The 27,553-nt window shown below is 35.5% G+C and overlaps 1 protein-coding gene across 20 annotated transcripts in view; it reads right to left on the reverse strand.

The window, feature by feature from the left end:
* Window positions 1–27,553, reverse strand: part of DST (dystonin) — a 398,831-nt gene that overhangs the window by 205,621 nt on the left and 165,657 nt on the right. For all 20 annotated transcript variants that reach the window (XM_036230186.1, XM_036230457.1, XM_036230502.1 and 17 more), the window contains one exon: window positions 24,155–24,216. In XM_036230186.1, coding sequence (XP_036086079.1) covers window positions 24,155–24,216 — 62 coding nt within the window. The remainder of the gene's footprint in view (window positions 1–24,154; window positions 24,217–27,553) is intronic.

The raw sequence follows: 27,553 nt of genomic DNA on the forward strand, positions 1-27,553 counted from the left end.
TAGCACTAAGTTAACCCACAACCTATCATAGCTTCTTCCTCCATTCCATGGGCCTGATTTAAGCTTGTGATTTTAGAGGCAAAACAACCAAAGATTTCCCAAAACCTCTGTTCAGTCTGCCAAGTAGGGGCATCTCCTGTAAATGCCTGGCCTACTGTACCCACACTACACACACCCACGTCCTGCCAGAGCCACATTTTACTCCTTATTTCACTGCCCATGTCTTTCTCACTCCGGGACAGTTAAAGATGGGGTGTGATCCTGAGCACTTATTTTATAGGAAGACAATTTTATAACTTGCTTTGCCAAACTGAACTAAAACTACTACATCAGGGAAACTTTCTAAACCAGGTGCCATTTTCCTCCGTGTTTATGCAACAATAAAGAAACATTAAATTAAGCGTGTTTATAAAAGGAAAATAATAATATTATGCCATCAAAGTGAATCTGGAAAAAGAGAAAACACGTTATGTTAAAAATAAAACAGTTAGAACTGCATTTTAGTCTTGCTTCTGCCACGGGTCCCATAAACTGGCACCAGCTGCCTATTCTCTTTAGGCCTCGCTTTCTCATCTGAGAAATAAAAAATTTTGAAAACAGTAGGCCTCTGTTAAAACTAGAGAACACCGATTCCATAATCTGAAAATAGAGTTATCTTTTAAAAAATTAATATGTCAACTTAAAAGAGAATATATAAAGTGGAAAGCTGCTCTCAAGTCTTGTGGCCTAATTTCTTAAGAACTTTAGAAAATGCATAAATAGACTAATTTAACTTCTATAATGCTAGGAAAAAAATCTCGAGGCACTGGTCGTCATGAAATACTGCCTATTTTTCCTCTCAGGTGATTATTATGAGGGTCCATAAAAAAAATCTGTATATGAAAAAGGCTACCTAAATATATTATTGCCTTTATCATTCTAGGAAAAACAAATGTCACCATTAACAACAATAATAAACAAAAATATACACACGATAAGTTAATACTTATAAGTATAAACTAATAATTATAAGTTAATATCCTGTGCTAAGACCTTTATAAATCTTGGCTCATTCTCCTCACCACAAAAGAATGAGATAAAAGAGAATGTTAACTAAAAATTACAAATCAACATTTTTGGGAAAGAATGGTAGTGGATGAACTGAAGGAAAAAATGGGATTCTGGAGAAATATCTGACTAAGTGATCAATTTAGGGGAAAAGAAAAGAAGGAATTAAATAGTTAAGCTAACATAGAAGAGCTTTTTATGTTGTCCTTAGTCTGAGTCATGGACATCTGGCCTGGTAACTTTCCTTCACAAATGACTATGGCAACTGCCAATACTCGTAATCTTCCGTTTTCAATTTTTAATAAAACAGTCTTTCTTCTCATTTTGGGTGTTTCTCCCCTGTGGAACAAAAAACTGTCTGAATAAATAGTGCTAGAAGAAGTGATGAGCAAAGTAAAAGCACTTTGAAATACTCTGGGGTTCAATTATATAACATGAATTACATAATAAGGTGAAGCATCATTTTCTATATTTCAGACAATTCTCCCAGAATTTTGCAGTGCTTTTAAAAATGTGTGTACTGCATTGTACCTGCAGTTTACCCCTAGAGGGCACTAATCTTCTGCTTAAAAAGAGTATCTGAAAGAAGGAAAATAAAGTTAAATATAAATCAATGGTAGGGGCGTGGGGGGAGAGAAAGTCTAAACAAGATGCTGGCAATGATGACTTAAGTAACAGATATTTCAAATTTTTTTCTGAGAGAGAATTGAGTAGATTATGTCAGGTCCATAGCACCTAAATGGCTTATGTGATGAAAAATACTACTATAAAATTGTATTATGTTAACATAACTGTTTTTATGTGGGCTAAACCAAATTTCCCTTCAAAGATCATTATCTACCTATATATTTAATGTTTAAAACTGCCTTTTTCAAAAATTTGACTTTGCAGTAATTGATGTTATTAATCTAGACAAATTCCACAAAATTTTACTTTCCACATTTAAACACATTGCTACCACGTAGCTGCAGTTCAATTCAGGTCATTAAATATTTATTGAGCATCCACTAAACGCCAGGGCATCATTTAATTTCTAAGGGTACAAAGATGAACAATAAGAGAGTGCCACCTCTTAAGGCCTGCAGTCTGAGGTGGCAGAAATTTAGAGAGGAAATTTCAGTATCAAGTGAATATACTGAAAACATGCTCAGGAAACTGAGGTGCTTTAACCAAATCTGGAGTCTAAGTCCTCCCAGCTGAGATATGGGAATTTTCCAGGTGAAGGGAAAAGCAAGAACAAAGAGAAAAGATAAGGATGCATTCAACTGAACGGTGAGTTCCTAAAAAGGAAAGCAGTCTGTGAAATCAGTGAAATAGGAGGTGGGAGGTTGAAGTAGGAAAGGTGAGCCAGAAGACAAGGCGGCTTTACATACCACTTTAAAAGCTTAGGCATTTTTCCTAAGCAGAGAACCACTGAAGGCTTTTATAAGCAGAATGAGGACACGGCATCTCTGGCCAATATAAAAGCTTCTTTGTAAACTATTATCTTGAGCAAACCCACATAACAATAAAGTCACTAATGGCCCAATCTGTATGCAATAATGGAGCCAAGATTCCTCAAGAAAAAGCAAACTAGAGAAAACTCAATCAGTGAACCTTGTACATAATGCACAATCCCAACACAGCGGCAAGGAGCAAAATATCAGGAAGGATTCACAGTCCTCTCTTAAAGACGTCCTACATCTAAAAGATACAGTGTTCTGGAAAACAACTGACTATCTTTAGAAAGGAACATAAATAATAAAAGAAGGCCTGTCCCAAATGAGATCACCTCACTCACAGCCTTAGACAAATTGGGTAAAGAAGAGGGACAGTCAGCTTCAGTGAAAACTATGAATTCAAATGATTTTCAATGCAATTTTTTTTACTTCAAACAAATATATTTATTAAAATATAAGCTACCAAATTCTCCTGCAAATGCTCCTTAAAAGCTCTACTTCAAAAAAGAAATAAAAATAATCTATCGATATATTACCATGTCAATTATTGATAAATAAATGGATGATTTTAAAATATACATCAATGGTTTAAAACAATGTATTCTCTTAGGTAGTTGCCTTATCCAAACAATTTTATTACAAACTTATTTCAGGACTATTTCTTTAAGAGTTGTGAAAGAAGAAAACTACAGTTCAGATTCTACCTAAATTACCATAAAGTCTATACTGGTGCAGGTAAGTATGAGGAAACATAATTACGGGGTGTAATGAAAAGGTGGTCATGCTTTTTCTTAGGCAAGACATTATGTCATCACTAAAACCATATATAATTCATTTCCTTTACTGCTTTTTAAATTATAAATATATGCGTCCTAACATCTTAAGGTATTAATGAATAAAATAACAAAGAGCTTGAAACAAATCAATGTTAGCCCCAGGCAGTACAAATAATTTGTCTACTTCATATGGACCCAGTTAGTTCTTTTGCAAAGAAGACAGCCCTTTTAAATTTTCAGGTTGACAATCTACAATCAATTTAAAAAAAAAAAAAAAAAAAAAAAAAAAAGGTATTTTCTAGTCTTTACCACAATGTGGAACTATAGCTAGTTAAATAAAATAAAAGCACTTATATTAATAAAACTTTATTTTTTATTTGGGGGGCATTTTAGTCACTGTTTCACCTAGTTGTTTTTTATATTCTCTTCTATCACCATTGTCATAGGAACCTTTTCAAAAGGCTATTTCAATTTAAAAAAAAAATTTTAACCATGTTACTCTTTTCTGTAATAATTTGTCTGGGGTTTGGAGTGATTGGGTCTGCTTTGGTTTGAGTTTGAGTTTTATACCTTTCCTTCCAGCTCTTCCCTTTTGTCAACAAGAAGACAGACAAAAATCTATTTTTGCAGAGCTTTTATCTCTTACAGAGCTGTATAGATCTGGGTGCTGAGCACTTATAAATAATGTAACTGAAAGAGAAAAATAAATTCAGAAAATAATTACTTTGCATATTATTTTTCTTCATCTGCCCACTGATTTTTTGAAGTTAATTTCTGTTAAAGATGTGTTCTGAACAACCTCCCTACTACAATAGCGACCAAATGACCACTGGTTTATGACAGCATCAGCATTATCCATTCCACGTAGTCTCTAAAAATTAGGGAGTGAGAAAGATTTTAGGTGAAACTAAAGGATGCTTCTGTCAGTATTCTATCACTGAGGGTAAAACCCAGTAACAACTGTCAGGAAGATATAGGTCTCATCTTTTAAAAGTTCTTCAAACACCCTCCTAGCTCATTACTTATATAAATCTTTAAACTATCCATCACTTCAGAAGATCGCGGTGCAACTCTATCAAGAGCAGTTTTCAATAATAGCACAATGAAAAGAGAAGGAACCAATAACTAGCATTTTTATGTTCACCTCTTTCCCGTTCCTCTCACCTTCTCACTATTTGGGCAATAGAAAAAGCTGGGAAAACTGGGATTATAATCACTTAACACTCCCAAGGAATAATTAATAATCTAATCAATGAAACTAAATTTTGTGTTTTGATATAGATGTAAATATGTGACTATAGCAATATAACAAGATAAATGACAACTAAATATAATAGTTAAGTATTACATGCTTAAATATATGAATTCATTTGTGCCAAGTCCTGAAAAATACAACTAAACATAAAATAAGTCTGTTCGACACAGGTAATCTATATCTACAGCAAAGTCCTGTCGTTATCATCAATATTTTAAACAGATTCCACTGTATTTCCAAGTTGTAGTTTTTAAAAAAAAGTTTTAAAACAGAATTGTGCATTTTATTTTTCAATAAAAATCATATAAAATTAAAGAACGTTTAATTGATGTTAACTTACAGTCATGACCAAAATTCACAACTAGGTAAAAAATATATATATATTATTTCCTCAGTAAATCCCCACAAGTGACTCTCCAGTTAGGTCATACCCATACCAACATCATAAGTCAGGTTCAGATTAATTATTACAAACTGAAGATGCATCCAGGTAAGTACATTCAATTTCTATATGAAAATAAAGACAGCTCCTGGGAAAGAGCAACCTATCAGTCATTTGCCCCTTAATGCCAGGTCACTATATCAGACTAATTTTCTTAACACCTACCTATTACCAATTTCAAAGAAACCTTATAATCATAGTTGGCAATAAGATGGAATAACTTGGGGTGGAGGGTCGTTGACGAGCCACTGCAGTGTAAGAGCATGGTGGGATTCCAGAGTAAGAGCTCATGACACTGAGGAGGACAACGGGCAGCGGGGCAAGAAGAGTCCAGGAAAGGGATACAGGGAAGTGATAAAAATTTCAGCTACTTTGCAATTCTGACTAAAGTGCTGGCTATGGCAACTGCTTACTGAATACCTCTGAGCTGAATCATCTTTGGGTTGTCAATGCCTGACCTGTTACACAGTGATTCAACAATTAAGTGGATACCTGCCCCAAATAAAAATTATCCTCTCTCCCTCTGGCATTATTTAAACTACCTTTTATAACACAGCTGTTGATAGAAAAAAGGAAATTGCTACATTCTCAATGCAGACAAAAAAACGAAAGAACCAACTGAGCCCTCTAAAAGTAACTTCATCTTCTTCAGGGACAATGGCTGGCACAGCTCTGCTAGTCCTCAACGGAACAGTGAGCCGCTAGCTGCGGTGGTTATAATGAGTCAGGCTCTAGGCTGAGGAGGAAGCAAGGTTCTCGTAAAGAGGCGGGAGAGTGCTAAGCAAGTAATAAAAACCACCGGTGGATAAGGTGCCAGGCGAGGTGGAGCTGGCCAATACAGATATCTTCTGGTCACACCAACATGGGCACTTCCTGGTATCACTTTCAGAACATTATTTGCCAGAGAAAGACACTACCAAGGGTAGAGATGACACAAGTAGTTGCTTCAGCTCTTTTTAAGTCCTAAGGATGAGGGAAAATCTATGGAGTCTCTTAATTATATGCTTTATAGTTTGAAGGCCTTTACAATATTCTAATATTTGATATGCAAGCTAATTCACTCTTCTTTAAACATAAGCCCATTTCTTCAAGTCCTCACAAATAAACAACTGAAAACAACTGGTTGTCTCCTCTTCATTAAACCTTTGCAATAACCCAGGATTACGATCAAAACAACTGTCACAGGGAAATGAACACTGAAACTATTTTTAAAAACACCCCCAGATGATGATATTCTACTGCCTCTGCTAGAATTCATGCTAGAGCTTAACACCTCTTCCCTGCTATTTTTTAACATTTTTTGTTTCCTTAAATTCAGATGAAACTCTAAGTCACCAGTACCATGTTTACATTTTCCAAAATAAACCACCTGGAAAACTGATACATTTGGATAAAATTATAAATAAAGGTTTATTCCATTTAATTATTTAATAAAAAAATGTTGACATGTTAAAATAAATCTCTGCAACAGAATTATACCTTCTGCAGGAAGATTAAAATTTTCAAAGACGCTGTCAGTCTTTTCAAAGTGATAACTTCTAAATGACATTACAATTATGTCAAAGTTCCAGATTCCAATCATCTCAACAGAGATTTGTGGACCACAGTGCTCAACAGCTAGTCCTCCCAGTTATAAATGATCAGTCACAAAGATGTCACATTTATATCTCAACCTAAAGCCTAAAATCTAAGCAGAAGTTATTTTGTCTCCAGCCCTGTTCTGAACATCCTCCCTTTTAAATTGACATTTCACCAAAAGTAGGTGTGAGGATAACAACTAGCAAATTAAAGGCCACATTTCCAAAGGTGAACCACAGGATACAGCTGTGCCTATACTGTAAGATACGTAGGTCCCAGCATCTTAACAGTATAGTTCACTTCCAATCCCAAAGCCCAAGAATTTCAAAAGAACGTCACTGAACAGATGAGGACACATTCTCATACACCACTGTCATATTCTCTGCTTGCATTCACAGTATTTCTTCTACCTGAAAAACTATTCTGTTTCAACTCTTCTTCTAGCTATGGAAATCTTACTTTACTTTTAAGGTCAGGCTCAAAGGTCACTCAGGCTATGAAGGCTTCTCTCTTCTGCACTCCCATATTCCCTGGTTTATACCAGGGCATCAATCATCATTTTCCTTACAGAATAGTTTTATGTCTTAGGGGAAGCAGAGTTTGCCACCCCAAAATATCCCTTTTCTTACTTATTATTTTTAAGCTAGATAATTTTAAGATACGAAAGACTCAGGAAAAACCTGTGACCTTCTAACTGCCTAAAAGAATTTAGACAGAGGACCTGCTCCAGGAAGGCAGCTGTTATCATAAATAACTGTAGCTATATGAATGAACTAAGTGTGACAGACAGGGAAGAACCTAGCAAGGCCCTTTGATCTAAGTCCTCTCTGTGTCCCATTGTTAAAGACGGCTCAGCAAACATTTATTTACTAAACATGAGTTTTTCCAACTCCATGTGAATTGACTTCTTGCCCTTTGAAGTCTCAAACCACAACCCTCTCTGCTCCTTCTCCTTAGCTCAACATGGCATATAAGCCTTAAATGCTCATTGGTCCTCCAGTCTCATATTCTTAGAGAACCCCTATATGTACATACATAATAAACTTGGTCATTTTCTCCTATTAACCTATCTCATGTTAATTTGATTATTAATCCAGCCAGAAGAACTTAAAAACATAGGAGGAAATTATTTTCCCTCCCCTACATGTCCATAATAAAAATAATAAGCCCCTTAAAGGACAGGGCCCTGTCTTAAGTTTTCATTGTACATGCTTCATGCTTTGCAAAGTAGCTTTCACACAGTAGATATTCAAAGAAGGTTTGTTCAATAAATAAAAGATTAGCATCTGCACTTTGCCTGTAACCTTAGCCAGGCCCTCAGCTGTGAGTCCTTGAGTGCCTGCCCAGTTATGGGGTGAAAAAGAGGAATTCAGGAAATAGATTCATGAATTCCATGGAGCCACTTCCAAGCAAGGAGTTTGTCTTTGCCCCCAAGGGCTCATCATGGCATCTATGAGAATGAGTACCCAGCATAATGTGCCTATGACAGAGATGGAGTTTAAAAAATGCTGCTGAATGACTATAACACATATAGGTTATATGTCCATTTCCACATGCCAAACCCTCTAAATGTTTCCCCTTATCCATCTAAACTAACTTGATAAATGACTGACAGGAAAGTGGTTAGAAAAGGTAGTCCTTTCAACAAATGGACTCCCTCAAAAACTGAATATTCATATAAAGATTCATATGAATCTTATCCTCAAAACGGATCAGATGCCTAATGTAACAGCTAAAAGTATACAACTGTTAGATGTATACAACTGTGACCTTGGGTTAGGCAAATATTTCTACACATGACATCAAAAGCTTAAGTGATCAAAGAAAACCCAATAATAAAAGGGCATATAACCCAATTTTTAAAAAGGCAAAGATATAAGACATTTCACCAAAGAAGATACACAAATGGCCAATAAGCACATAAAAAGAGGCTAAAATTCACTACTCATTTGATAAAAACAAAGCAAAATCACAATAAGATATCATTTCATATCCACTAGGTTGGCTAAATTAAAAAGACAGACAATAACAAGTATCAGCAAGGATTTAAAGAAATTGCAACCCTCACACATTGCAGTGGAAATATAATAGGCTGTAACCACTTTGAAAAACAGTTTGGTAGTTTCCTAAAATATTAAACTGGATATATCATATGATCTGCAATTCTATTCCTAGATTAATATCCAAAAAAATGAAAGCATATGTTCATACAAAGACTGTGTTTATTAGCAGTATTATTCATAACAGCAAAAATGTGGAAACAACCCAAATGCCAATCAACTATTAACTGGATGAACAAAATATGATATATCCATAGAATGAAATATACTTGACAATAAAAAGGAATGAAGATACATGCTACACATGGAGGAACCTCAAAAACTCTAGGCTAAGTAGAAGAAGTCGGGCACAAAAGAACACATTATATAACTCTGTATGAAATATCCAGAAAAGCCGAATCTAATGAGGTAGAAAGTGTATCACTGGTTGCCTAGGGCTGGGGGGAGTGGGAGAGACAGCAAATTGGCACAAGAGTTCTTTTGGGAGTGACAGACGTATTCTAAAATTAGACTATGATGACGATTGCACAACTCTGTAAATGTACTAAAAATTGTTCAGTTATACACTTAAAACAAGTGAATTTTACAGTGTTAAAATCCTATCTCAATAAAGCTATTCTTAACAATATTTTAATCACACTCCCCTTGAGCTATTGAGTGGCAGCAATGTTTGCACATGGGAAATGTTTATACTCACCACAATTAAACAAGAATTAATAATAGCACCCAGAATATAGGATGGGAGGTTAAACTGTTCTAATGTGGGTCAGTACACGCAACTGAAATACATTTTAAAGGATGTGTGACTTGTATTTATTAAAAAATGGTTTCAAGGTAATCAATAAATAATAAAATAAACCATAAAAAATGAACAAAAGGACTGATCATAATACTAATACAGCTGGAAAATCTGGTAATGCTAACCACTATAAAACTTTTAATCTAGACCAAAATGGAGGTACATTAAGAGGATGAAAAGCAAATGGAATAGTCATATTAACAGGGTTACCAAAGGATCTGGTTAAGAAACAGATCTAATGTGACTGAAGAAATATTTCCTCAGCCTTACATCAAAATTACTTAATGAACTCTCTTGAAGCCGCATTTACAATGGGTATCTCTTTCATACCACATCTTGACTTGAGGATTATCACAGAAATAAAACTTTGCATAAGTAATAAAGCAATATACTGAACTGGCCTTTTCAAATATTTTGTTAAATAAATCGAAGAGGGAAGCTCATTCAGAAAAGTAGCTATGGTATAAAATTATATTCCTAGAACTATAGATGTGGTCTTACACACAGAAAAGGAAAGCCAACTTCAAAAATGGATTCAGGGAAACACAAAAGGCCATTGCCCATCAGTAAAGTGAATATACGTTAAACTTTACCCTAAATACATACAAAACCTTCCCCTGAGACAAAGGTAGGCAAACTTCTACTGTAAAGAGCCAGATAATAAACATTTTTGGCATTAGGGGTCATATGGTGGGACAATTGATAAGTGAAAGGTACTGGCTAGGCTCAATAAAATTTTCTTTATGGATAATGAATTTTGAATTTCATATAATTTTCATGTGTCTCAAAATATTACTCTTCTTTTGATTTAATGCTTTAAAAATATAAAAACTAATCTTAGCTCATGGGCTTAAGTACAGAAAGACAGGCTGTGGCAAGATTTGGCCCTCGAGCTATAGATGGGTTGCAGACCCCTCACCCCAACACCCAAGAGTTCTTGGTCAAAATACAAATACCTTTAGGAATAGCAACAGTTGAGTCATATCAGTTCTTCTCTCCAAAAAAGGAGATAAATTCCCCAACTGCTTTCCCTAGCTATAGCAAATTAAGACTAGAAAAGACTTAAGTTTTTACAAAATGGCATTATCTTATTTTTCCTGATAATAAAAATAATACATGTTCTCTGTAGGAAAACTGGAAAATAGTTCAAATGAAAGGAAATATCTTACAACGCAGGAAAAAGAAAACCACTGAAAAGATCAGTTAATAGGCAAATAGCACAAACATGCCAATGTAAGGAGGTGAAAGGTAGGTGAATTTTAAAAACGGAGTTGAGATCATAGTATTGATAACTACTGTCCATGCTCTTGTTGTATACCTCTGATTACCTGATAGACTTTCTTTCAATTCATTTTCTACCTTCAACTCAATAATTTTAAAAACTTCAAATTTCAAAACTGAAAGAAAACATGCTAGAAAAACAAATGCATGATATAAAAATCCTATCACATGGAAATGAAGGAAAGGGAAGTATTTGAATGACAAGAAAAGTTTAAAGAAAGGGACAAAATGGTTTCTTCAGATATTTAAGAGCTGCTATTTTTGTCATATTGTTCTGGTGGACTGTCCCAAGATAAGTAGGTGGGAGTTATGATAAGCAAATTCTAGATCATTAAAAAAAAAAAATAGCTCAGTTACAATTTAAGTAGACCAAAATTATTAAGTTGCCCATAAAAAGAAAATCAGTGACCCATAAAAAAGGCTGTGAGAACACAGTCCTGCAATGACAACCAAATTAACTAGATTCTGTCCAAATCTATAATTCAAATTAACACAAAATAAATTAAATTTGCTTAAAAGCAGTCCCATTAAAACTCTCCTGCAGGATTTCCCAAAAAAGACTTTAGTAGATACTCTTTGATAAAGGAATGCATGACTAAGTGAATTTGTGGAACACTGGATTAAACAGGGTTCTCAATCTTTGACATGCTAATGTGTACCGTAAATCTCTTGAACCAGAGAATGCTGCTTTCCAAACTTTTTTGGCAATTGAAACCTTTTTTTTTCAAGGGCATCTCACAACACTGGTGTTCCTGGGAACCTGATTTGAAAACTGCTGCTCCTCTCACCAAAAAGAAAAAGAAGAAGAAAGAAAGGAAAGAAAAGAAAGAGGGAAAAAAGAAAAAAAGGGAGGAAGAAAAAAGGTTTTATTTGATCTTGTCAACTATAAAAATTAATTTTAAAATTCAGCAAGAAGTTATTAATCAGAAATTAAAATTACCAGAAACAACTTCAGAACTTAACAACCCAGAAGAAACACTAAAATGGCTTTTTATTACATACAATGCGCAGTAGAATCAAGGTGTCTGCAAATACGGTTTCTTACATTTTTTAAGTTTATGTAAAATAAAAGCCAGATGTTTAAAGCATTTGGGAACAATAACAAATTGTGGATAACATTAAAACCCATTAACTCGGACAATAAATCCACAGGAAAATTTTCTACTTTTACTGCTTGTCAGGATATCTACACTATAAACCATACATAAACCTAAGAAATGGAATTTTTACCGTTCTTCAAAAAATTCAGTAAGTAGTATTGGGGTTTTAATTTTTTTTTTTTTTGAGATCTTAAAAGTATCTGGGTTTTTTGTTTTTATTTTTTAAAAAAATATTGGAAGGATGTTATTATAGAAACATGTCAGATTCTCTCCTCAGGTAGGAGGTTGAAATGCTATGTCATGGTTGTGGCTCCACTGGGCATGTGCTCTGTGAATTATTTTATCCAGGCTAAATTCACCCAGTGATACAATAGCTCACAAATAATCCAAACAGCTGGCTGCCAAATGTTCACAGAATCTCACCTCAAACTGTCATACCCATGGGAGTAAAAACTATGGCGTTAGTTGGGGTCTAGGCCAGGTTACGAAAAACACGTTTCTTAGTTAGAGCTCACTATTTAACTGGCATCCGTTACTGTAATGTTGTTATAAAACCATTCTAGCTATGCATTATGGGCAGTCTCTTCATTATATAGGCAATTTATGCCTCGAATATTATGACTCATAAAAATGCAAATACTGGGACCACAACTGCCACCCTTACGGAAAATAAAAGGACAACTCTGAAGCTTTTGGATGATCTTAAAGATGTATAGATATAAGGAGGGCATTATTCTTACCACTGTTTTACAGATGAGAAAACAAAGGCCTAGAAAGATTCAAAGTCACATGCCTAGAAAACAGTCATGGGGAAATGTGAGTTCATAGCCTATGTTCTTCGACACCATGCTATACCTAACCTGCACTGGGTTCCAAAGTACCATGAGGGAAGATGCTCCAAAAAGTAGAAACAGCTTAGAAAATCTAGTCACTAGGACAGACTCCAGGCATGATTAGCTTACTTCCTTGCTGGCCTTTCTATCCACAAACCGACTTATTAAATCTGTCCAAAATTCCACCAGAGATTTATTTTCCAACAGGATGGCTAGAGTGCTCTATCATTTGCAGCCGACTGCAGAGAACCAAGCTTCCCAATAAGCTTTCCTCCTGACCCTACTTGAGACCAGCACCCTGAGAGTCCAAAATAGAATATGAACGCTCCGGGAAAGAACGTGTCTTAGGAGGACACACACATACCCTGGCTCCTGGGGCGGGGAAAGAGGGTGAGTCTAGGAATGAACAAAGAAATGGAATGAGGTTTGAAACTTAAAACCTACTTAGGGATGGGGAGAGGGACCATTCTTTCTCCTCTAGGGTATTATGGCTCCTTGATCTCAGGACTTAAAACCTGTAAAATAGGATATGCATTAAATAAGACGTAGTGGGCTAGACTGAGAACAAGACCAGCACTATAACATATTTCAACTGGAGAGGGAAATGCAGGCCTCTAAAAACAACTTACAAAAGTCTTCATTCATATATGTTAAGGACTCTGTACATACGTAAAAGCAAAAAAACAACCTTATACATAATGCCAAGAAATCTTTAAATTTTATTTGAAAAAATGGTAGTATATTTCCATGAGAGCTTTAAAAAAATCACAAACAAGAGTACTTGAACAATTTTCATAAGAAATTCTTCAGGCAAACATCAGTGTCAGAATATGTTAGCAATGTAAATCATACGGTGCCATCAGCCATTTATCTCAGTATTTGTAGAAGTATGCAGCAAGTTTTCCCAGCTTCAACAGCTTCTCTTTGGAGTCACCCCCTTTCTCTTACTCACAACAAAGAAATTTCGTCTCTATTATATTACGATCAAATGACTATTAATATGGGCAACAGCTTCCAAACTCCTAGGGGAGTCTAACTTCACTCACTGCTACCTTTGACTCCCTGGCCACTTTCATTATCAAATTCTCTCCCCGGAGAGCATGGTCTTTCTTCCCTCTAGTTACTGGCTTGAACGTTCTTTGCTACTTATCTTCCTCTGTCAGCCCCCTTTAAAATTCGTTTCTGAATTTTCCCTCAGATTTACAATAGAGCAAACTCTGACTAAGGCCTGGAAACAGGGTTTTCTATTTGCTTCTATGGAAAAAAAAAAAATATCTTAGAAAGTATCTTCGAAGAAACCTAACTACATCCTCATGACAGGGTTCAGGACACGCTACCCCAAAATATGGTACCTTAAATATCATAAGCTGAAGGAATTTGAGAAACAGGAAGTGTACGAAAAACTCTTTGACCTCCTATCTCTTTCTTCCCTAAAGCAGGTTGTAAGACCCTCATGAGGGTTTTCCTCCTGTACCTGGAGGAAAGGTGCACCCTTTCCTCTGAAGGTGAACAGATGTTGAAAAGAATCTGAACAAACAGGCCTTGCTGAGTCTCCCCCAGTTCACTACCCTTGGATCATTCCATTTTGTCCTATCACATTTTTCCATGGCTTCCACTCTTCATCAAATTTAGAGTTTAAACACTCAGGTTTAATCATTTCTTTTAGTCTTCATTTCCTTATCAAGGTTCCTGCATCACATAAAAATTTTATTAAATACATTTACATGTTATTATCTTACTAATCTGTCTTATGTTACAGAATTAGCCAAGAACTTAGAAGTGTAGAAGAAAAATATTTTTTCCATCCCCTACCTGCAATAAGACTGCAGAGAATCTACTAATTTTATCAATATGTTATTAGAGAATTTCCAAGTGAGAAGAATCTAGCTGTAGCCAATATTCTTCTAATTTCTGAACTGATTAAAATAATCGTGAATAAGTATAGCAAAGCTAATTAGTAGCCTTAGATAAATAAATTAATCTCACCTATGAATATGAGCAAACTTTCTACTACCTAACTACAAATGGAGAAATTGAATTATGCAATGAAAAAAAAAAAAAAAAACATGGAAAGGGGTCAGAGGAATGGATCCTAAATTTGCCCTTGCAGATCATGATCTGTTTGACTTGGGGCCTCAGTGTCTACACTATTATAAAATAGGTCTGTTCAGCTTTAAAAGTAATCGACATGAACTGATTTTTCCTTCAGACTTTTATCTAACTCCTACCAAAGCAACCCTTTCAGTTCCCCATTGTAGTGGTTATAGTTCTAGATCATAAACTAGGAGAGAAAGTTTCATTTGGATTCAGTCATTCATTAAGCAACGATTCCTTAGTATAGTCTGAGGAAGACAGCAACATATCAAACATTATGCTAGGTGTTGGGGAAGTACTGTTTAAAAAGACAGACACAGCCCCATCCCCATGCAGCTTAGAGTCTAGGATTAAATAACAAACAATTCTTGACACTTCTGATGTGAAGGCCTAGATAACATAGTTTAGAATGTCAGCACCACTGATCAAATTGTAGTTTTTTTCTTTTTTGAAAATGCCTTTAGTCAGTACCTTTCTCTAGCTAAAACAATGACCTTCGCGAATGGTGCGAATGGTGCTTGGCTTCTTCATATACCTTTATCTACATCTCTAAATCCTTGTAAAGTATATTGATTAGAGAAGAATACAAATAAAAATTTATGGCCATATAATGAGGCTGAGCCATAACAGCAAATACTTAAAGTATGTAGAAAAATGCTGAGATAAATCCAAGTCGAGTAAAGCGACAATATATCTTGGCATATTCTTTGCTTCCTCCTACTTCTCTTTGTTTCTATTTGATCATTCCTTAACTCTGGTATTTCTATTGTAGCATAAGCTGATAGGTAGTAAGACATAGTTTTTCTGTAGAACCAGAAGGACCAAAGACTGAGAACCATACTACAGAATCAAGCCCTGCCGCACTTTAGCTACTTCCTGCTGGACAGATTAACTCATCCTCCCTGAACCTCTATCTCCTCACTGGTAGAAAGAAGATTAAATCAGATCACATATGTTATACATCTAGTTCAGGATCTAGTACGTAGTAAGCAGTCAATAAATGGTAGCAATGGCGAAGGAAGCAATAATGATAATAATAAATAAAGAAGTCAAAAAGGAGAAAAGTTATAACTGACCACAAGATGGAACTACAGCTATTTGATAAAATTACCAAGTAAAATTTTGGTGTTCTAAGTTTAAAATGTATTTTCTGTTTTATCAGCAAACACTAAAACTATTGTCTATTGGCATTGAGGATGTTTAGAGATATTTTTTATACTGAGCTTAAATCCTCAAATCTGAAAATTATCCAGCAATCTTCTCTTTGGATCAAATAAGTCCAAAATTGCACTCTTTCTTATGTGACCGCCCTATCTATATCTGAAAACACCCATCATGTTTCTCCTTAATCTTCTCTTCTTAAAACCAATATCCCCACTTGTTCCCACCATTCCTCATCTGAGAGATGGTTTCCAGACCCTCACCATCACGGTTGCCTCCTTCTGGACACTTTCACTTAAAATGCTTTGTCTAAACTAAACAAGATACTCTGGATGTGGTCTACCTAGTGAACAGTATCAAAGAGATATGGACTCGGCTTTATTAAGATGACCTGAGACTGCATTCAGGTGCACCACTGTTGTAAATCTGAAGTCAACAACCCCAACCCCCACCCCTGGGGTCCTCGTCGCATATATTAGCGCTGTACCAGACCTTCTGTATTCTACAGATACAGATCAGCGTGCCTTCTTCAACTTCATCCAAGTACATACTACAAAGAAACGGAAAAAATTAAGAGAGTTCCCTGGGGTAAACCAGTAGTCACCTCTCTGTAGTTTCACTCATTTAGTAAACGTAGAGCTATTACATGAAGACGCACAGTCAGTCATGTCAGAGAATGCACAATATAGTTACATTTAGTTTCTTAATGCCTAAGTATAAAATTTAAGCTTCCTCCTAAAATGCCAGTTGTATGTTGCCCTCCAAAACTTCCAACCATATCTTTGGCTAACCAATCACATATGTTTCTTACCTGGGTTCGCCATTTTCTATCCAACCTGATCTCCTTCTGGCAAACCCTAGTAGTCCAGGACATCACACTCCCGTGCACACCACCCACTTACTGCCTCATCGTCAACTCTGCACCCAGCTAAGGTCAATTTTCCTGGCCTGGCACAAATCTCCTCAATCTCTTAAAACCCTTATTATTTGCCATTCATTCTGGCACACTATCCTATGCTACCCTGCATAACTGTTTAATATTTCTACACATTTGTATTTTTAATATCTCTAACAAAAGAGCAAGCTGCATGAAAACAGTACTTCTTAAACCGTATTTCAAATACAGTCCCAATTTTACTAGAAGTTCAGTGCAGTCCTGTTGAAAGTAAGCACAGTGTTATTCTGGACATTTTTTTAAATGAAGATTAATCACCAAGAAATCATTATTTTTCATGATGAGAAGACATTCAGAATTTTTCATTCTCAAGCTACTATTTATGTATAGAACAACTTCACACTCTTCCATATATCTCATACTATCTTAAAGTTGTCAAGATTACCAAAGAAGCTATTTTTTCACATTTATAAAAATGTGATTTGCAAGATTTGCTTCTAAATTCTACATTTTAGGTCTCTGATAAGACATTTCCCCCAAAAAGCTTTTAACTCTTCCTCTACTATATACACTGTTATCTCTTATAACAGGAAAGAAATAACTTAAATGTCAAGTTGTAAAGAAATCAGACCAATGTCCAAAAGTAAAGCTCTGTTCCCCTCCTTTAGTTTTAATCACTCAACTTGAAATTCATTCTTAAGAAATTAGTATTGTAGAGAGAGCCAAAGATCTAGAGTCAGGCAGATAAGGGTGTAGTTTTCACTTCCTCCTTAGAATGTTGTCCAACCTACAAAAAATTATGTAATCTCTCTTAGCCTTATTTTCCACACAAGTCCTGAGAATTACTAGCTGTATGACCTTGGGAAATTATGGAACCACTCTGTGCATTAGCTTCATCATCTGTAACATAGGGATAATTATACTAGTTAGGACCTGTCTATAAAGGTTGTTGTGAGAATTAAGTACTTTGAGACATAAAAGTTACAAATCTTGGTACATGGTTACCTGTTAAATAATATTAGCAGTTCTTATTATTATTAATATTGGTATTAATGGTCTAAAGTGCCTAGCATACATTGGCAATTTAACAAAAGATAGCTGCTATTTTTTTCTAAACCATATTAGAATATTTGTTGGAATTGGTGGTTAATTGTAACATTTATCCATTTATCTATGACAGGGGTTCTCAAAATGTGGCCCCAACTTAGCAGCATCAGCACTTTGTTAGAAACACAATTTCTTGGAACTTGTTAGAAATGGAAATTTTCAGGCCCCACCTCAGATCTAGTGAATCAGAAGCTCTTAGGGTGGAGCCCAGCAGTCTATTTTAAAAAGCCCTCCAAGTGAATCTGAAGTTTAAGAGCTACTGTCTAAGTCTAAGGTCTTAAAAAAAATATCTTATTTGCAGATTTTAAGAACCAAAACACTGCATTATACTTTCACAAGAGGTATTATTCATTAGCCCTTAATAAAGACAATGCTTCAAAAATTCTTTTATTTCATCTGTGCCCACAGGTGTAAAACTATCAATAAGAATGCAATGGTCAAGAATACAGAGCAAACAGAGCTTTTATTCTATTGGCCAAAAGTTATCATTGTGCTCTTACCTTGGAGATTTACATTTCCTTCCAGTTACCAAATCAGAAAATAAAGAATAGTGTGATTGATTCAGTGGAGCCATGAAGTTGTTGACTTTATAATGTGGGTAAAGGATATCTCTGCCATGAGTAAATCAAGCTTTCCAAAGACATGATGGAACACAGATAAAAATGTGATAGTCAATTAGGTGTCTCCTATGTGGTAACCAAGTAGGTTACTAACAACCAGGGTGTGGTTCAATATTGGAATCCAGGGCCTCTTCCTCTCCAAATGCATTTATGTATCACTATGTTAAAATTTAATCCAAATGTCCTATTATACAATGTTAATGAATAAATTTACAGTATAGCTGACCAGGGCTGAAGAATATAATTTCACTATAAATTACCAGTTAGACAGATGCAAGGCAAGGAAAGCACATTATTATTGTATAGACTTCTTAAGACTCATAAAAATCATTTATCACCTTAAATTATTCTTTTTGAATACATCCTCTAGGTCATAGCTCATGTTCTAATTCTGGGTCTAAGTAAACAATTTAAAAGGAATCTTCTGATCTTTAAAGTGCTTCAGAACAAGACAAAAACTAAGTCATAGGACTTAAATCTTAGGTGTCATCTCTTATACTACTATCTTATAAATTTCTGGACAGCAAAACAGAAGTGCATGGGACCAGTAAAGACAAAAAATAAAGAATGATATAAGATCCTCTAGTTTATAAAGTGCATGAGGTAGAAGAGCATAAATAAATACTGTAAATGATAAAGTTATCAATTTTATATTTCAGAACAATTCTCTAGGGAAAATTTAACTGACTGAAGTCACAGGCATTTCCAAAAACAAGCAGCTCACGTTTTAATACAATAATTAAAATTATGAAGAATAATACATAAATGTTATTGGCACCAATGGTTTACCTAGCGACCACAATTTGCAAGGTAAACAACTGATCTACTCAGTGCGTGAAGAGACTTGTAGAGGCAGGAGACTTGAATATGTTAACCGGACACTATTCTTAAAAATATTCTGAAGAATGATGAATCAAAGGGAAAACATTCTTGCCAGAAAAATCAGTTTAAGGAAAGGATTAGTCAAATAACTGAAATACCAGAACACTTAGATTTAAAAACATTTGGAGAAAAGCCAGAGACATCTGCTCACCGATGAATATAAGTTTTAATTAAGCAATCTGTTCGTGTTAAACAAATGTAATTTTAGCTCTGACAAATATAAAATAAGGCTATATCAATTTTTTCTGGAAAAAAATTATATTACAAAATCCTAACCAAATATTTTAAGAACCCAATGTTTACACATATGAACATCATAGTAACTTAAGAAATCATTCCAAAATATTTACTTTTCTCAGTCATATAAACTTTTAAAAATTGACCATGCCTGAATCATCCCCTAGGCACTGGGTATATACTATTTTACAGCTGCATAATTCATAACTTCTGAAATCATGGGGATTAATTAGCAAATAGTTGAAATTATGAGGTAGAGAAAAGTAAACACAATCTCAAGCCAGCAAGAACCTGCTGGCAGACCTGCAACATACCACAGTGCACAGAGAAATGAAACACTACACAGTCCGTCATTCTAATTCATATCCTTGTTTCATGACTTCCTGCACAGCTCTACCAGTGAGTAGCTGTGGCAAGTTTCCCTTTCTATTAATGGGGGAAGCCAACCAGAGGGTTTGGAAGATGTCCTCTGGTTGTGGAACTAAATGAAACTGCAACTAAGGACCAAAAGCTGCCAACCTTTCAGAACCTTCAGAATCCTCAGAGTCTTCACTGATTCCCTTCCCATGAGGAGAGTGTGTGGAAGAAGAGTAAAAAAGGCTTTGAGGCTCCGAGATCAACCCATAAATGACGAGGCAGGTGTGTGCAGGGAGTAGGAAGGGTACGCTAATAAGACTACCTCAAGTAATTCTTCAGTGTCTCAGCAGGACTCCAAGGCAAGACTGCGACAGGACAGTTGACCTCCTCAATAGATTCTGAACCCAAAATCCTAGCTGTTTCTGAAATGCATGAACTAAAAAGGATTAATATTTGAAGTAGAAAAGGGATTTAGATAAGGGATGCAGAAGTGCACCAAAGGCAACTTACACCCACTTTACTGTTTTGTCTGATGCCATCCAAGCCAATCCACTCTGTCTACCATAAATTCTCATTTACTGAGTGTTTACCATACACAAAATGCCATGCTTTATGCTTAGATTATCTTTTTTCAAACCTCATAGTAACCTATCATTACCACCATTTCACAGAGGGTCTAAGAAGGTTAAGGTCACACACATGATAAATTGCAAAACCTGGACACAACTCCCTATCTGACCTCTTGCTGCCTCCCATCTTTGGCTTACATATCACAGTCTGATAACCCTGTTGGAGACAGTCTTCTTTTAAAGACGATTTGCTCTAAGTTTGCAGAATACGCAATTATAAAATAAAAGTCCAATAAAGGCAAGTCTCTTCTGGGACCAACCTCTCAACCACCTCATGGCCAAAGAAGCAGACTTCTTAGAACAGTTTCCCTTAGAGCCTTAATTAGAGCAAAAAGAAAAGAAACAATGACATATGCTTAAAATAAATTTTAAAATAATAATTTAGAAAGGGCAGCATTTTTAAGAATTATTTCAAAAGACAGGGAATACACATCCCTAGCCTGAATTAGCATTCCCAGGCAGCTAAGCCAAGGGCAGAGTCTCCAGACCGTGGCCCCTTCAGGCCACCCCAATGCACAACTGTGGGGCTGCGAGGGAGGTGCCTGGCGCACGTGGCAGCCATTCCTCCCTTTGTCCCCCTTCGACCTCCTCTCTCACCCCTTTTCTTTTTCCTCCTCTAACCTTCCTTTTTCGCCCTCCCTTCTCCATGGTTTAAGGACTACTCGTGACTACAATAAAACTGATAAAACAGGGAATATCACTTTATTAAAAACTTCAAATAATATACTTTTCATAATTAAAAAGGAATATGGTAAAGCAAAAGATATTGAACCCACTTCTCTCCTGTTCTTGTTTCTTCCTGAAATGTCTAATATTTCAAGAATATTTAAAAAATCAATATAGAACAAATATTCCTAATATTGATTATTTTATCCAAAACTCATATACTTATTTTATATTTCCCACCAACTAGATTATGACCAAAGAGCCACCTACAACAAAAGTGTCCAACACTCATTTTACTGAGACAAAGTGAGCTGGACTACATAGTATAACATTCCTTTTATCATCATTTAGCTGAAACATGGAAATGATCACATAAAGGCTGAACGTAGTCTCATTAACTAATAATAACATAAACTTTAACAGCCTCATGCCTCAAAATGTTTTGGGATATTTAACGCTATAACTACTACACAAAAAAAAGAATGAAAGATTTAAAAACTATGTTCCTACAAATTTGATTTTTGTGTCATTAATTTCAGGGCATAATTCTTAAGATCATAAGGAAAGGCTACTTAGAGCTGATTCTAGAACAAAATACAACAAGGATGTAAGCAGCTAACAGTAGGAGTTAGCCAAGACTATACTGTTTAACTTTCCCCCTCCCTAAAGCAGCTCTTCATTTAATAAGAGCTAATTTTAAATTCTGACTTCAAGAAACAAATAAGCTAATTGGACTGTAACCCTAATCAGTCAGACTGACATCTATCTATTGACTGCTGTGCCTAAAATATTTATTTTCCCAATTCTTACTCTTCTGCAACATTATTGACTTAAACCTCTGAGATCTGTCATTTTATCAAATAAAAAGATTACACATTCCAGGTAGATCAGGATTTCAACCCTTGCTATCTGACTCTGAAGGCTATGTGTATGTGACCACTAAATTAAACCACCATAAGGGTTGTTGAAATGACTAAATATTTGCAATGTGTATCACACACAGTAAGACTACTCGTGCCAGGCAATGTGAAGGCCTTAGCCGTGAGCGATACAGCTCTGTCCTCAAACAGCTCAACTAGTGTTCTGACATTTTTGGTAAAGGCAGTCTCCATATACTCAGTTATCCGATATATGAACTACTCATAGGATGAATGGCCTAGTCCAACAGGCCTGGCACATAGCAGGCACCCGATAAATATGTCTAGTGCCAGTGCTACGGTTCTCATGGGGGTCACCCTCTTTTTTGCTTCTACTTCTCTCCGGTGTCCACTGCCAGCAGTTGTGACTTAATTACCTACTTGGAACCACAACAGTAATTCCAGAAGACATGGGGCAATTCTCTGTGCTCCCCCATAGGCCCACCCCCAGATACTCTGTCACCACAGGGACACCTCTTCATCAAAAACCTTGCTTCCCTTGGATTTAACTAACATAAAAATTCTGTCAAGGACTTTGGCTCCAAAGGTCCATACCCCAATACTCACATCAGCCTATCTCTGCCCTAGTGTGTCAAAGAGTCCCACTCACCCTATGTACATGGTACATGTAGGATGAGACAAAAGCTTGGAAGAGAGTAGGTAAACTGCTGGTATCTTTCATTAGAATTCACAAAATATTTCCTCACGAGATCATAAAGCAGAGGAGGATTTCAACCTTTTTATCTCTTGCCAACATGCCAGAGGATTTAACTTGCAATAGTAAACAGAAGCTCCCTACAGAAGTGGTTTTCATTTAGGGATGGGGTGACATGGCCTCCCTGAAGGACATATCAGAATTTGGGAAAAGGATTTTGTTAACGGGTAGTAAGAGAGAGGGAACTGAAATGCCTTTCAGGTAATTCTGATATGCCCCCTGAAATAAGAATCACTTCTATAGAAAGTTATTAGATGCTACTACCTTACTGGTACCAGACCAATGCTACATGATGGTTTAAATAGGAATTGTAGGGTAGCTTAAGAATATAACCACATTTTAAATAATGTTTCTATGTTAGAAAACTTTTGTCAAATCCCAAATATCAGTCTTAAAACATCACTAATTTATAACTGTCCATAAAAGGAGAAAAAAAGTGAAGTGACTAAAATTGTTAATTGTGAAGTCCTACAGGTTCTTTTTTTAAAATTTATTTATTTAAATTGGTTTCAAGTACACAGTACATTGGTTAGACATCTATATAGTTCATAAAACGATCCCCTCAATTGCTCCCTCCCTCCCCTGGCCCTCCACTAGGCCATCATATTAATTAGCTGAAATTCACAGAAGGGCTTCAGTGAGTTCTAATAACTCCAAGAAACTGTATGCAAATTTTATATACATGTGTATTTTTCTGGACAGCTTACATCAGATTCTCAAAGTGACCCATGACACACAAATAAATATTATTTTAAGAACCACAGCTATTAACTGCTTCACAAAAAAAAATGTATATATGTACCAATTTCTGGGTCATACTAAGTACAAAAAGTGAAATGAGTCTAGATTTCTGTCTCTATAATCTGTATTCTTATCTAACCCTCTTCCGTCCCCATAAATTTGATTCCAGAACTTGGCTTGAATTTTGAAAGAAAAAAAGCTTACTGAGAATTGCAGTTTTTCCATACCCTAAATAGTTACATATTTCTTAAACAGTTGATATTTTTTAGAGTCCGATAATAATAGATTTTACTATTGTCACAGAACGCACTATAATCACTGGGTACTTATCTTCACATCTCTATCCTTACCCATAGGCCACACGCCAAACAATTATACATGCCAAAATGCAAGTGAAATGCTCTAGAATTTAAACTTCAAGTTGATATTGAAAAGTGGTGCTTAAGAGCTATATAATCAATTACTGCACACTAAATTAAAGTATGCAAAACAATTCCAACATGTGAAAGAAATATAAACTGACCTTCATGAGATGCTGATTTATCCATTTTGTAAATGTTTTCTTTTGAACTTTGTCCCGTTCATCTAGAAAGAAGAAAAAAGATATAAAAAAGGTTGGTAAAATCTATAAATAAACTTTAATCGTGATTATGCATATAAATGTAAATACAGTATTCAAAGAATACTGTTTAGTGCATTTGAATTTTCTTGTTAAATTCTGGCAACTTTAGGTTATTTGTAAAAAGTGGTAAAGAGCTGTCTAGACTGGTCTCTTCCCACTGTTGTATTTGCCAAGATTATTCCATTAAACAAATGTCCTTTGTGTATTCTGTCGCATAACCCCCATCACCACCGCTACCACCATGAAGATGCCTAACCTAAACTTTATAGCTTCGGGTGAGCCCTTGAACTCAACTTCCCAAAGCACTTCACCACATATTACATCCCATTTGGCCTTCACAGCCATGAAAGGGATATAGGTAGTTTCACTATCATTTTACAGAAAAGGAAACCAAGACTTAGAGTGGTTAAAAAACTTGTTAGCGATTATTCAGTAAATAGTTTAAGTTTTATTTTTCCTTTTTTTTTCTTAACAAATAATTTAAAGTTGTGATAACAGGCAGGACTCATATTCCGGTGCTTTGGTTTGAAGTGAACTCTGGCTTAATAACTAATTGTGCCGCTGCTCTCCTAGATTCCCTGTTTTGAATTGTCTGGTAAAAAAGAAACGGCCTCACTAGATCCTTACAACTGAGAGTGGTACTGCTCTGTAGTCACTACAGACACAGTGCAGAGAAGGGTAAGGGAAGGCTTCGTATGGTTTAAGGAGAAATAGTATAGAAACGTTCATCAAGTTGTCATTTTAAAAGAGAATCATAATCTTCCAACATCTAGAGCTAACATTCAGAGCTACACTACCTTTGTCTTCCCTGCTTCTGGGCAGCGATTCCCTACTTTCTGGCTTCCTTCCTTCTTCCTCTCTGCATCTGGGGAGACCTCTTTCTTTTTCATTGGTGATCTTTTATCCTCTCTCAGCACAGTTCAGACATTTTCTGTCCTTTTCTTGGAGGCAAGACATGGCTTTCTCTCTTCTCTTTTCTTTCTCATTCTTTATCCCTGAACCTTCTTAAACTATTTTAATGGAACTAAAATTTATTTGAAAATCCTTGTCTTATTTATTAAAAGTACTTATGCACTTTACAATAATTTAAATACAAACAAAAATATTAAAACAATCAGTTGGGAACAATATCAATGAAGCAGAGTACTAATATTAATACCAAAAAAAAAGAACTAAGAAAAAGATGAAATTCTTAATATATGCAGTCGAACCATCGAAAAAAATTAATGCCCACAGTTACTCAACCTCACTAGTAAATCATACCAATATAAAATGACACAAAACAAGCCTTTTTAACCTATCAAATTGCCAAGATTTTATGAAAAAAAAAATGCTGATGTTGACAAGGACAAAGAGAACACTCATATATATCACTAGTGGAAATGTAACTTGGTTTAAATCCTCTAGACCAGTACTATTTAATACTGTAGCCACTAATGACATATGGCTATTTAAGTTTAAATTAAAATTAATCAAAACTAAGTAAAATCAACAATTCATCTCCTTGATTAGACTAGTCATAATCCAAGTGTTCACTAGTGAAATGTAGCTAATAGCTAAGATATTGGACAGTATAGACACAGAATGTTCTCATCATCACAAAATTTCTATTGGACAGCACTGCTCTAGAACAATTTGCCAATAAATAGCAAATATTTATTAAATATCAATCAATAAATATCAATATTAAAAATACATACACTCTTTCCCATCAAGTCTACTTCTAAAACTTATTCTAAAGCTAAAATCATGGTTGTGTACAAAATATATCTATAAGAATATAAATTACACTGTTTCCAATAGCAAAATAAAAGTTTTGCAAAAAAAAAAAAGTGTTCAGTGGTAAGAAAATGGTTAAAAAGATTTTAGTAAAGCAATCCAATGAGTTTTTCAGATTCAATTCTTTGTGAAGCTACTCAGTGATGGCATATTACTTCGAGCTCTCCTAGATTTTAAAGTCAACATCACAGGGCAGGGACCATATAACCTAGTTTGTATTTCATAAGCATTTCTTCTCCAAAGTACTTTCTTGAAACTCTTTCCATTTCCTACCATCATCAGAGAGAACCAAACAAACAAACAAAACCTAAACATTGCCTATCATTTGGTCTGTCCATAACAAATTTCTTTTTAGTGTCTCAAACTTCTAGTCTACTTCTTGACTTAACATTGGGCATCAAAAAACTGGAGAAGAGGTTGCAGAAAGCAGACACAGAAGATAAGAAGATAGAGGCTTGCTGAATCTCAGAATTTAATGCTAAAATGGTTAAATTTGCCTGATTCCCAAGGTAAAGTCCCCAGACACTTCGCTTATTATTATAAATAAATGTTCAGAATTTGTGCTAAAATGGTTAAATTTGCCTGATTCCCAATGGAAAGTCCCCAGACACCTTGCTTATAACTATTCTGCCATAAATGATATTAATAGTTGTTATTAATATCATTGATAAAATTGTCATCCACAAAATATTTTTTAATTCCTCTGTTGATCCCTTTGGGGAATCATCTATACCTCAATCATCTTTGTAGACCCCATAGTAGACACCATAATGCTTTCATGCACTCAGCGAATAAATGTCATGATGTGAATTGTTTCCAAAAGAATAATTCAACTCCGAATAACAATGTATAAGTATTTATATACTTACATACCATGGATATAACCACTCTATCTCTTAAAGTAATATATGGTGTCTTACATGTCTTTCACCATTGCTAGTCAAAAAGAGTTCAGAATGAACCTAAATTACTAATTAGTACATAAGGCAAGAACAAAGAAAGAGAAGCAATCTACTAGTCCTCCTTACTGATAAAATGCAGATTCTTTATTTCTTTCATTTTACTCACTCATTCATTCCAGCATCTACCAGGTGCTTTGATGAGCCTAGTGCCACAGTGGTACTGGGACCAACAGGCTGGACAGAAAGAGTAGCGGCCCTTCCTCTCTGGAGCTCATCAGCCAGAAAGGGCATCTGACAAGAAGGCAGTGGGATAAGCATGTCGACTGAACTAAGGATGTGCAACTCACCATGTGAGCAAATGCAAAGGAGAGAAAGACCCACCCTGCCCAGGGCAATCGAGTGGGGCTTAAAGGAAAAGAAGCAGAGGAGCGAGACAGAAGCTGACGATGTGCAGCCTTCGCCATCAAAGAGAAAACTTGATTTAATAATTTCAGATTGAAAGTGCCATAGTTAGAACCCAAGCATCGTGATTCCTTCCAGAGTTGCTTCTACTACCCCAAAATACTATCATCTTCCAAGTGGAAGTGCTGAACACATCTCAATCACATACAGAGTGCTG

This window comes from Rousettus aegyptiacus, unplaced genomic scaffold (genome assembly GCF_014176215.1).
Source record: "Rousettus aegyptiacus isolate mRouAeg1 unplaced genomic scaffold, mRouAeg1.p scaffold_m13_p_1, whole genome shotgun sequence".
NCBI classification, from domain to species: Eukaryota; Metazoa; Chordata; class Mammalia; order Chiroptera; family Pteropodidae; genus Rousettus; species Rousettus aegyptiacus.